The sequence below is a fragment of the Sorghum bicolor genome, chromosome 4, assembly GCF_000003195.3.
Source record: "Sorghum bicolor cultivar BTx623 chromosome 4, Sorghum_bicolor_NCBIv3, whole genome shotgun sequence".
In the NCBI taxonomy this organism is placed as follows: domain Eukaryota; kingdom Viridiplantae; phylum Streptophyta; class Magnoliopsida; order Poales; family Poaceae; genus Sorghum; species Sorghum bicolor.
In genome coordinates, this window is record NC_012873.2 from 53723100 (window position 1) to 53735852 (window position 12753).

General features: G+C 44.1%; 2 protein-coding genes across 2 annotated transcripts; one reads left to right on the plus strand and one right to left on the minus strand.

Annotated features, from left to right (window-relative positions):
• Positions 1758–8538, plus strand: LOC8072595 (CLP protease regulatory subunit CLPX1, mitochondrial). Its single transcript, XM_002452255.2, has 15 exons — positions 1758–2777; positions 3663–3724; positions 3858–3958; positions 4089–4168; positions 4562–4612; positions 4722–4796; positions 4872–4949; positions 5895–5951; positions 6906–6976; positions 7074–7173; positions 7245–7349; positions 7516–7578; positions 7657–7779; positions 7891–8034; positions 8139–8538. Exons 1-15 carry the CDS (start codon positions 2028–2030, stop codon positions 8199–8201), a joined length of 1923 nt encoding a protein of 640 aa, XP_002452300.1. The 5' UTR covers positions 1758–2027; the 3' UTR covers positions 8202–8538.
• On the minus strand, positions 9549–10820 carry LOC8068914 (putative cyclin-F2-1). The gene has a single exon (XM_002453979.2). The coding sequence runs from the start codon at positions 10818–10820 to the stop codon at positions 9549–9551; it is 1272 nt and encodes a 423-aa protein (XP_002454024.2).

Sequence of the window (12753 nt, forward strand, 5' to 3'; positions counted from 1 at the left end):
GAGTACCAGAGCAGTTGCCACTGTGTAATTGGTTATTTTTATCTATATTTAATGCTTTATGCATGTGTCACGAGATTCGATGTTACGGAAAATCTTGAAAAGTTTTTGTATTTTGGGTTTCGGCCTTGTTTAGTTAACCTCAACACCAAAAAAAAACTTTTCAAGATTTCCCGTCACATCGAATTTTGTGGCATATACATGGAACATTAAATATAGATAAAAAATAACTAATTCTACAGTTTGCCTGTAATTTACGAGACGAATCTTTTGTGGCTAGTTAGTCCATGGTTGGACAATAATTATTAAACAAAAACAAAACTTTTCACCCAGGTTTAGTTCTATTTTTTTTTGCAAAATGGACACTGTAGCACTTTCTCTTATATTTGATAAATATTATTCAATCGTAGACTGACTAGGCTCAAAAGATTCGTCTCTAAATTACAGACAAACTATAAAATTAGTTATTTTAATATATATTTAATGCTCCATGCATGTGCCGTAAGATTTAGGAGGTGTTCGGTTGAGGTGATAAAATTTAACAAGTACTGTAGCATTTTCGTTTTATTTGATAAGTAGTATCCAATTATAAAGTAATTAGGCTCAACAAATTCGTCTAATTATCCTCTAGTTGGTGTTTTAGTTTTACAAATAATATATATTTAGTACTTCATTTATGTGTTCAAATATTCGATGTGATAGGTGATAAAAAAATAACATAGAAAAAAGTTTTGCAATTTTTTTAAGAACTAAGACCTTGTTTAAATGTAAAATCTTTTTGAATTTTGACACTATAGCACTTTCATTTGTATTTGACAACATTATCCAATCATTGACTAACTAGACTTAAAAGATTTTTTATCTATATTTAATACTCCATGCATGTATCGCAAGATTCGATATGATGAAGAATCTTATAAACTTTTAGATTTTTTGAGTGCATCTAAACAGGCCCTAAGAGTAACTCCAACAGTTTTGCAAAATTTATTTGGCAAATGTTGTTATTTGTCAACTCCCAAAATAATATGGGAAGGGAACAAAAAGAACGTCTCCAAGTGTTTGGCAATTTTGACTTGGCAAAAACAAAATTTTATTGGTTCTGAAGATCAACGAAAAAGCATTAGGTTGTCAGGTTGTCTGCTTGCTATAAAAACGTGCGCATGCAGAATGCCAAGCCTATTCTAGGTGTACATAAATGCCAAGAAAGGAGGAGAATTTATCAACTTGCTATAAATGCCAAGCCCAATTGCCAAACTATTGGATAAGAGATTTTGAGACTTTTGGTAAAAAACAAGAATGCCAAACCTATTTGCAAAACTGTTGGAGTTGCTCCTGTTTGGTTTCTCTTGCTAAATTTTAGCTAGCTAAAATTATTTTAGCTACTCTTAGATGACTAAGGCCTTGTTTAGTTCCAAAAAATTTTATAAAATCGACACTGTAGCACTTTCGTTTGTATTTGACAAAAAACTAGGCTCAAAAGATTCGTCTCGTCAATTTCGACCAAACTGTGCAATTAGTTTTTATTTTCATCTATATTTAGTACTTCATGCATGCGTCTAAAGATTCTATGTGATGGGAAATCTGAAAAATTTTGCAAAATTTTTTGGAACTAAACAAGGCCTAATGAAACTAAACTATTTTAGCTTCTTTTAGTCAATGTGTACTAAAATGACTAAAATTTAGCTAGCTAAAATTTAACAAGAATAATAGGACCTAAACAAGGCCTAAACAAAGCCTAAACAAGGCCTAAAAGCGAAACGAAGAGAGTGCTACACGAATCGCGAGGCAGTGGATTGGCATTTGGCCGCAGCAGCCTCCCTTATCCGATCCCGAGATTCCAGTGACCGCCGCGCAAAAATTCGACGAGCACGCAGCAGCAGACGGGAAAACAACGGAACCCCCAGAATTCGCTACCCACACCCCAGCAAAAATCCCAACGCAGAGATCACTCTCTCTCTCTCTCTCTCTCTCCTCTCCGCCTCTAGACTCCCAAGTCCCCATCCATCCGCACCCACGCCCAGGCCACCACCATGTCGGGCCTCCTCCGGTGGCGTCGCCTCGCCGGCGCCGCCACGCGCGCCGCCTCCACCCTCACCGCCGCCGAGTGCTCCCCGGCCGCCCCGCTGCCGCCGCCGCCGCCGCACCGGCGGCTCCAGGAGCGGCGCAAGTGGGAGTCCTCCTCCTCGGGCTCCGGCTCCGGGGGCAGCTCCTCCTCCTCCTCCACCGACGAGCCCGAGCCGCGCCGCATCCGCGCGGAGGCCCACTGCCCGCGCTGCTCCAAGCACATGGACATCCTCTTCTCCCACCGGGGCCCGCCTCCGACGACCGCGGGCGCCGGCGCCGCCGGCGGATACCAGGCGCTCAACCTCTGCCCCAACTGCCGCAGCGCCTACTTCTTCCGCCCCCACGTCCTCGCGCCGCTCCAGGGCACCTTCGTCGAGATCGGCCGCGTCCGGGCCGACCTCCTCGACCACCCCGCCGCCAGGGCCAGGGACCCCATCTTCTGGGAGGCTATCAGGGCCAGCTCCTCGTCGCGCGACGACGGGGATGGCGGCGGGGTCGCCGTGCACGTCCCGCCTGGCCCGCCGTTCCACCCCAACCTTAACGTCGTCCGCGTCGCTGGCAGCGGCGGCGGCGGCGGCGGGGGAGGTGGCGCTGGCGAGGAAGGTGCGGGGAAGGAGGGCTGGGGTGGTTCCAATCTCGGCAGGGATTTGCCCACGCCTAAGGAGATTTGCAAGGGGCTCGACAAGTATGTCATTGGGCAGGACAGAGCCAAGAAGGTGAAACAAATACTCTATTCGTGTTGGGGCATCCTGACGCGGTCAGCTCATGCAAAATGTGCTTAAACCTCTGATGACTCCAATTCTTCACTGGAGGGGCTTTTACAGTTTTTTTTAAAAGAAAACTAGGTCTCCCCGCCTCACTTCTTCACTTGATCGAGGGACTTTAACACAGCTGAGTTTGATTGTTTACTGTTTCAACAAAATGAGAGTTTTCTTCAACTCAATTCTTGTTTAGAGTTGGGATTATAGACTATTTAAAGGCTAGTGGATATAATTGCAATGAAAAATGTTTTCTAAACTAGAGAAAAAAAGAAATATATATAGAATGCTGGTTTTAGTTGAAATGGTTATTTGGGAACGACCATGCTATAAAGTTTGTAACAGAATCAAAGAAATGCACTTGCCCCACTGTGGTTCCACTTTGTTAGGCCCTTCAACTCTGACTGCTGTGATATGGTTTCTATTACTCGTTCTGTTTATTGTAAAAATGTGAGCCCCTTGACACTGAAACAATGATGAATAATCTGATTTTCTGTCTGGTCTGAATTGTCATCTGATCGAGATCCTAAGTAGAGGACTTTTCTACTTTAGTGTGTGTTGGTGTATGTTCTGTCCGTGTGTGTTTTGTGCCTGATCTTTGCCTCTGAGTTCAGTGTGAGACTGTTTTTATCCGCCCCCCCCCCCCCCCCCCCCCTATCCCTAATACAATGACGCACAACTCATCTATGTGTTCAAGTAACAGAATAAGTTTCTTCGTAACTGTTAATTGGGATATATTAGCCATGAATTGTGAAAGTTTTACCATAGATATTTTTTATTCCAGTTCTCATGATACTCTATGCTGCTTTGTCTCAGTACTGATGTATCCTTGTAAACCTGCAGGTGCTATCTGTTGCAGTTTACAACCACTATAAACGGATATACCATCAATCTTTACAAAAGGGGTCAGTTTCACTTTGCTGTGTCAATTGTCTTTTCTGCAAATAATGAATGATATTCATTCGTGCACCCATAGAAACTAGAATTCATAAATATCTTTCAGTGACTAATTATGTGGTATATAAGCTAAACAAGTAGGTCTGGAGCAGATTTGGGTGGTTTTGATGGGGAAGCTGATGATGACGACAATGTGGAACTAGAGAAAAGCAATGTGCTGTTAATGGGACCTACTGGCTCTGGTAAGGCATTTGCAACCATTTAAAGTTGGATTTATGTCAGCTCTGACTACTATATTGGATCAACTAAAAGGTCTGTAAAAAGGAAGGGCACTCAGCAGTATTTTATTTTGATGGTTCATTTCTTTCACAGGTAAAACTTTACTTGCAAAGACATTAGCTCGTTTTGTGAATGTACCATTTGTAATTGCTGATGCAACGACATTGACCCAGGCAAGTATTTACTAACATTGCCCTGTAGAGATAAGTGCATATTGGTTAAGCACACAACAAGCATCGTTCTATAGAGAGTATTGCAGGCATTCATCAATGATACCATCTAAACTATGTTAGCAAGAAGTATGCATTAACGAAATCTGCATAAATGTAGGTACTGATTTTGCAGTACCTATCACATTATTGATTATTCTATATCAACGTTGGGTGTTTGCATTCATAGTCCTAGTTCGGACATCTAGTAGTTCTTACCAAGCCATTTAATTAAATAATAAAAAAAGGATCATATCTTGTGTTTTGCTGTTGCACATATGGTCTCTGTTAGATTCCTTTCCCCAATTCTATCCATTTGGTTTCAGCACTAAGGATTAAATTTTCCACTTATTGCAGGCAGGGTATGTAGGAGAGGATGTAGAATCTATATTATACAAGTTACTCACGGTATGCCTTTTGACTTGTACACATGCAGTGAAACAAGTTGAACTGTGAACTGTTGTAATATCTTGCCTTTGAGAGTGAGCTTTGGCTGTTCTATGTTGTCATTAACTAGGTGGCAGATTTTAATGTGCAAGCAGCACAGCAAGGGATGGTGTACATAGATGAAGTTGATAAGATCACAAAAAAGGTATGACATATCAATCTTTGGCTTGGATTTTCCCTCCTGGTGTCGGCATTCATTAGTTTGTGATCTGGCATGCAGGCTGAAAGTCTTAACATCAGCCGAGACGTATCTGGTGAAGGTGTTCAGCAGGCATTGCTGAAAATGCTGGAAGGCACGGTAAGGCACAGTATTGACCTCCCAATGCCTGGTTCGCTCATGTTTCTTTTGGCTGTTGACATATTGAGTTGCAATCAAATCGAATTTAGATGTCTGTGTAATTCGAGATTATTGTATTTATGTATAGTAGTATGCAATTCGATTGCTTGTTATAGAGTTTTGCACAGTGATTACGAAAATGAATCAAATGACCTTGTTACCCTTCATTTATGCTACATTGGAAATAGATGTATAATGTATTTGTGAGCATGATAGCATTTAGTTATCAAGGGTAAGAAAGGAAGTAACGAGCAAAAAGTACCTAGAATTTTTAGGATGACATGTATTTTGTTTTTAATGAAATTAAGGGGGGGGGGGGGGGGGGGCTAAAACAACTATTTCGAATCAGAGGGTGTAGATTACTTCCTTGGTCAAATGAAACATAGAGCGACAAATAGTATCTGCATTTGAATTGAAATTGGTAGTAGTAGTTGAATTGCTGTTACCTAGTGCTAGTATGTCCTGTGCTATATATTGCCAAAAAATTCTGCAGTTTCTCTTGTTATATCAACTTTTATGGGTTGGCAACATGTCTGATGTGATGTACCAGGTATAATGTAGTTACAATGTTACATTGGGTATGCAGTTACATACGAAAGGAACTCAGTTCACTTTGTATTCAATTGGTTGACCTTTGCATATCTTTGATTCATGATGCGGTGCAATTGTTAATTATAATCATGATGCAAGATCAAATCCTGGAAAAACCTCAAATAAGCCTGCCTGTAATGTAGTTTCTAGTTTGTGTGATCCTTACTGTGATTTAGCCAAAAAGATATGGGTGACTCAATATCTTGGTTATCTACCAGTTTGTCTTCATTGGGGCATAACAAAAATTATAACTTGTTCCATATCTCTATATAAATGTATTATTTATCTTTCCTTTTGAAATTCTGGCATGCTTAGATAGTCAACGTTCCTGAGAAAGGAGCAAGGAAGCATCCTCGTGGTGATAATATACAGGTAAAGTTTGCAAGCTTATTTATGATGTTCTACATTTCTACTCCACAAGAAATCTTAAATGGAAAAGGTGATCAAAAATAGATTTTGTCCAGTGATTTCTCTTCCATCGCACTGTCAATTGCTAGAAAATCAACATAATCTTTGCTGTAGTATGACAATTAACCTGTTGAAGTGTTGATGCAACTGACATGCATATAATTTAATTAATTGTTTGTCAAAACTTGTCAAGTTTGACTTTCCAGAACAAAATATGACTTGCATTGATCGACATTGGGAGTATATATTGGTGCATCTTTTGTTTGTACACTAATAAATACACATAATTTGACTAGTTGTTTTTCAAAACTTACAAAATTTTGACTTTCCCTGCCAAAGTTTGCCTTACATTGATGGGCACAGGAGTATGTTAACTCCGTCATCCCACTGAGAAGATCAAGAATTTAGTTAATCAAATAAATCTTGGAACCTCCGTGTTAATGCTGCACTAAATTGTAAAAGTTGCCAACTAGTTGTAGTACACCACTTGACAGGGGCATGCACGATCCAATCCCATTGATCAGGTTCTTTAGGATTTTTTTTGACACAATACTTTTCTTAGATTTGATGCTTCATATGTCTGCATATGTGTGGACATAGACTTTTATAAGGAACAGCGGGAGTAGTCATTTTTTGTTGTTGTAAAAGCATAAAAAACTAAATATGTTTTTAGTCAGTAAGCTGCTTATTCAGAAACATGCCAAACAGCTCTGTGGTGCAAATGCCAGCCCTAACGTATGCTCCCTGTCCCCCCCCCCCCCCCCCAACCCCCCCAATGCACACACACACACACACCCAAAAAAAGGAAGAGAATTTTCCACGCTGCCTATTAAGTACTGGCCTGTGTTTTGGCCTTCTGTCACAAACATTGGTTAGTTAACTAATTCCAATGGTATAATGGCATTTATGCACATGCAGATAGATACCAAAGATATTCTGTTTATATGTGGTGGTGCTTTCGTGGATTTGGAGAAAACTATATCAGAGAGGTACTGTTCATTAACTCACTCATTATAATCTGCTGTCTGGTGTCTCCTCTCAGTCTTCATCTAATGTTTTTTGGCTTTTCTTTTATACAAAAAATAGACGGCAGGATTCTTCTATTGGTTTTGGCGCGCCAGTTCGTGCAAACATGAGGGCCGGTGGCATTTCAAGTGCTCAAGTGACATCATCCTTGTTGGAATCGGTCAGTAGTATTCTACTATTGATTAGATAACTTTCTGTACTAGAGGTGTTACAATGTCCCTCCTTTTTCAGGTTGAGAGTGGTGATCTAATAGCTTATGGACTTATCCCAGAATTTATTGGGCGCTTCCCTATCCTTGTGAGCCTGGCCGCTCTAAATGAGGACCAGCTTGTTCAGGTATCACATGTATCTACTGTATTTTGTCCTTCCTAACATCCTGGTCTGTCTAGTAATGCATGCTTATGCTGCTATCGTGTTTAGAGAAGCATGCACTTATATTTCAATCGATTATTACTTATTAGAGAACTTCTCACACAGTACTGATACAATTTTGTTCTGCTAGGTTCTCACTGAGCCAAAGAATGCCCTGGGTAAACAATTCAAGAAATTGTTTAGCATGAATAATGTGAGTATGCTTACCATGAAAACATGCAGAAATTAGTATCTCCCTAGTGTCTCAACTTGGCTCAACATTGGGTTTCAGGTTAAGCTTCACTTTACAGATGGTGCACTTAGAATAATTGCCAAAAAGGCAATGTCAAAAAATACTGGTGCACGGGGTTTAAGAACTATCCTTGAGACTATTCTCATGGATTCTATGTATGAGGTTTGTTGCATGATGATTTTGTATTCTCTTTCTATTCACCTAACCTGTAAAGTCTATGGAGTTGGCATACGAATTGTTGTTACAGCTTACAATTGATTTGCTTCCTTACAGATTCCAGATGCAAGATCTGGGGAGAAGAGAATTGATGCAGTGGTTGTAGATGAAGATGCAGTAGGATCAGTGGACCAACCTGGCTGCGGAGCTAAGATTCTTTATGGTGATGGTGCTTTGGATCAATATCTATCCCAGATAAAGGTAAGGCTTACTAAATCCTGCAACTTGTTTGCTAGTTGGATCCCATTATCTTTAGATCTATACCATTTGCTGCCAAAACAACAGTAATATGATAATTGTGACAGGTGTCGGGAGATGGAGTGGCAAGCGAAATGGATGGAGAAACTGAGCGAGCCATTGGCATGTGATTCCTGATTCTGACCGCACTAGTGTAACCTGTAAAATCTAATCCCACTTGTATCCATGTAAGTAGTAGCCTTGTAAATGAAACAATATGTGCAGCGTCCATTGTTCTTTTGATCCCTGGCACACGTTGCCCTGCCGCGCTCACACCTTGCATGATTTGCAGCAAGATTTGGAAGAGTGTAGTCGAGCAGGTTCGTGTAGATACCATGACTTATAAAAGATGTAATGCCATGGATTGTAATAGCTGCTGGATCTATGTTAAAACTTGAAACAATGAAACGGAAGAGATGGAGGGCATGGAGTTGCAAAATTGTGGTCTGAAATCTGTTGAACAGAGGATTTCGGTTACTTAAAGATATCTAAATGTAGATTTTTTTTTTAAAAAAAAATATATTAACTTTGCACTGTTGTCTTAAAAGAAACTACTATTTGCACTGAGGGTTTAGAAATGAATTGTTAGTAATGAAAATATATGTAAACTGAACAAAGGATTGAAAGAACTAAACTTCCTCATTGATCTCTTGTCTTGGACAGGCAGCTATTCGCAAGACACCCTCTCCGAATAGGTGGCAACCGTTGACAACTGCATGCTCAAAGGGCATGCCATTTCGTGACAAATATTCGTCTAATCCTAATCACAATCTTTGAATCAATGGATCTCAAGCAAAATCATGTGGTATAAAACTCATTTGAATCTTATAGGAAAATAAAAAGAAACTAATCATGACATATAAAAGGTGTGATATCAAAATCACTTTGGACCTCTGCAAGATGTAGTATGATCGGGTGGACTAACAATTCCCTGAAAAGGTTTTATCATCTACTATGGGTGCATCCTTCATTTCCCCCATCTGCGTTCTACTGCACTCTCCAACAAGTTGACAGATAATGATGGACCGATTTCCGTCCATCAAAAAGGGCTTTGGAAAAAGAATGGAAGAATACACCTACAGTACCTACTGACGTCTAGCAACCACCTTGAATCCAGGAATTAACAAATCAGACCAAATCAAATAATAAATATCACAATAACTTGCAAGTAACAAAGACACCATATGATTTTAAACTGAGTTCCAACAATCCATTCAGATGCATGCACATGTACATATTTTTTCCTCGAATACGCAAAAGATTTGACGCACATATACATATGAACATTAAGAAATAGTACAAAACTGAGATCCATTAACGATCCATTGCCTTCATTACATACTGCAAAAAGATCACAACACTCCTACAGTAGCTGATAGTGCTACCCAGCCAGCAGGGTCTAGCCGATCGAATAACGTTTGTACCATCTATTAGCAGCAGCAGCAGCGTGTTTGTACATGTCAGTCACTGCATGGCAATCAGCCAATCAGCATGGCCAGGGGAGGCAAGAAATAGCGGAACTGAGCAGTGATCTCCCAGTGTTGCATCATCTGGGCGCACCCTGGCCAAACCTCCAGGTTCTCATGCATGTCGTATATCGCCTGTATGCATCCGCTGAGCTCCTCGAGCGTATAGCCTGCCACCACCGGCGTCGCCGTCCTCCAGTAGCACAGGACCATCCTCGCCAGCAAGATCGCCGACGCGGCCACGGCGGACGGCAGGAACGCCACGCACCTGTAGTCCAGCAGCGCCATGTCGGCCAGGTGGTGCGCTAGGGCCCTGACCGCCGCCGCGCCTTCCTCCTCCTCGCTGTGCCTCATGAAGTGATCGACGAACGTGTAGGCCGTGGGTCCGCTCAGGCGGTAGCCGAGCACGGCGACGAGCTCGCGCTCCTGGCCGACGGCCTCGCCTCTGGTGCACCCGGCGTACATGGCGACGTGGTCGGAGCTGATATTCAGCACGGTCTTCCTGTCCTCGTACTTGGCCGCCGCGAAGACGGCTGCGGCGCCGAGGAGGCACATGTCGCGCTCGTCGCCGCCGCTGATCTTCTTGGCCGACAGGAACCGGTCGACGAAGGAGACTGCGCGGTGGAACGCTCCCGGGGCCAGGTCGTAGTATCTAGAGAAGCGATGCATCTTCTCGACGAGGTCGGCGCGGTCCACCATCATCATCTCCCCTTGCTGTCGATCGCTGAGGTAGTTCGGCGAGGGCCGCTCCATGGCCTCTGTCTCCATGGTCCGGAACGTGGCGTCGATGTCGGCGTCGTAGTCGTACTGCGGCGGATGCTGCTTCGTCTTGGGCGACGTCTTGATGGTGACCGCGTCGTCGTTGCGCTCGCCGGCATCGTCGCCGTAGCTGAGCGGCGCTGGAAGCACCACGGCTGCTGGTGGCGTCCTTGGGCTGGCGTCAGAAGCGTCCACGGGGTTTGGCACCGAAGCAAAGCCGCCGCCGGCCGGGATGCGAACGCTCGGAATACCGCGGAGGACGGCCTCGAGCTCGAAGTCGCTGTCGTAGTAGTCATAGCGATAATTGTGTCGTCGTCGAGACCGCGCAAGAAACTCCGGGGGCGGCATCGGCAGGTCTGCGGCGGCGGCGGGGGTGCGTGGGCGCACGACGGCGTGTATGTCCCGAAGCAACGCGTCGATGTCGTTGGCGTCATCGTCCACGCGATAGTCGCACCAGCACAGCGCGGCAGGAGGAGCAGGAGCGACCTCCGCGTGCGGCGTGGCCACTGTCGTACTCTCCATCATCGTGTCTGCGCCGGCGAGGTTGGGACGAAGGACGAAAGGAGCTACGGTGCACATGGTGGGGAGATCGCCGCCCAGGCCAGCACAGGAAGCTAGCAAAGCTCGCTGCTCTTGGCAGAGAACCGGGGAACTAAAAACCCTAGAGATGGAGATCAGAGATGTGGAGAACAAGAGCAAGACGAGGCCGACGACGGGAGCTAAGCTAGGGAAGGTCGGTGGCCTGCCCCCACTATTTATCGTATCGAGATGCAGATCATGGCTCGGGGGCTACTTTCATCCCAATATCCCATGCATGCAATGTCCGAACTCGGAATGGTAACAGCAACCATACGTACGTACGTACGATGCACGCGAATTTGCGGTGTGGGTCGTTAACGATACGACTCTAGCTAACCGAGATGGTTACCGACCTCCGATGCAGATTCCGAGTAGGCCGCGTTCTTTGTTTCTGATGACGATGATTCAGTTGAACTAGAAGCACGGACGCCGCGGGGCAGAGGGAAAGGAGCTAGGGGGGCGTTCCCGTCTGGTCTGGAGCAGCGGCGCGGCGAGGAAGGGGCCGGAACGCCGACGGCCGGCACCCCGACGTCCGAAGCAAGGGAGAGGACAGCCTCTCGATAAGGCAACAGACGAAATGGTGGAGGTGTGTAAGAGCATAGATAAATACTCCACCATTGATGCGAGGAGAGATCTAGCTCCGGCCGTCGACGATCGCTGGATTTCGGTCTTTTCATCCACGTCCACCCAAAAGTAGGAGAGATTGCTCGCGTCGCGCTCCCTGCTAGCTGATCGGAGACAAGGCATGTCAAGCGCTGACCGGCGGGCGACAAGAAGGCACAAGCATGCAGCTTTGGGCAACGCAGAGGAAGACGAAGGAGAGGCGAAAAGTCAGTCAGCCGTTGCTACTGTTTTCTGTTCTGATTTGTTACGAGAAAAAATACTATATAATGGCTGATAGCCATGCTGATAAGTTCAAATGAACAGAACACTGCACGGACGAGGAGGACGACGAGTTTTGGAACATTTGGAGCGAGAGTTGCAGACTTGCAGTGCGCCAGTGCCTCGACGGCCCGACCAAATAAATGGGATCACCACGGGAAGCCTGCCCAAAGACTGACTCAATGGGATCTAGAACAGATGAAGAAGCAATAAGCTGAAGAGTTAAGGAGAACAAACTCTATTCAGTTTTGCGAAGCCTGAAGTGGTTCAGGATCATGAGCTTGAAGAGGCAGCCATGGCGTTGGACGAAGTCTTGAGAGCCGTATCCCGAGAGAGGTGGAATTGGGGAAGAAGATGGTGCCCCACGGCACAGGGTGTGGCAACAGAAATGGAGCAGCCCAGCCAGCGTAGAGACCGGACCTGAACTTTGGGACAGATATCCATGAACTCTTCAACCATTTCATTTTGTTTCTGATTCCCCGTGCAAAACCATTTCCTGTCCCCGTGCACATTTTGCTAACTAAAACCACTAGTACACGCTGACCCCGGACGATCTAACGCCTATAAAATATTGGCAAATTAACATTTGCAGCAAGATTTTGAGGAGGTATAGTATAGCCGAGCAGGTTCAGAATCTATTATGCATGTGTTTGCTGTTCATAGACTATGTGTAGTCAGTATTAAACATAGGGATGAATGTGTTTGTTGGATTGCGCAAATCCAATGTAGAAGTCAGAATGAACGACAGATGACTCCTCTTCTTTTTCACGTGTGTGGGGCTCATGATCTCTCTGTTTCTATGGTCATAAACTTTTTGTTCCGAGACTTTGATTTTTTTTTTGTTTTGAACCTCCATTATATTAGTCACCGATGCTCATACATCATTGTAAACATTTTCAGGTGTCCAGAAATTCTATGTTTTATTTGTTCAAAACGCATTGTACTTTATCCAAGTAGTAATAATCGGTATTTTTTCCAAATAGGTTTTTTTCCATAT

Excerpts from the sequence above, each read along its gene's own strand:
- LOC8072595 (XM_002452255.2), top strand. The coding sequence starts at position 2,028 with ATGTCGGGCCTCCTCCGGTGGCGTCGCCTCGCCGGCGCCGCCACGCGC. Across the intron at positions 3,725-3,857 it reads CATCAATCTTTACAAAAGGG|GTCTGGAGCAGATTTGGGTG; the intron begins GTCAGTTTCACT and ends CTAAACAAGTAG. Across the intron at positions 4,169-4,561 it reads ATGCAACGACATTGACCCAG|GCAGGGTATGTAGGAGAGGA; the intron begins GCAAGTATTTAC and ends CACTTATTGCAG.
- LOC8068914 (XM_002453979.2), bottom strand. The coding sequence starts at position 10,820 with ATGATGGAGAGTACGACAGTGGCCACGCCGCACGCGGAGGTCGCTCCT.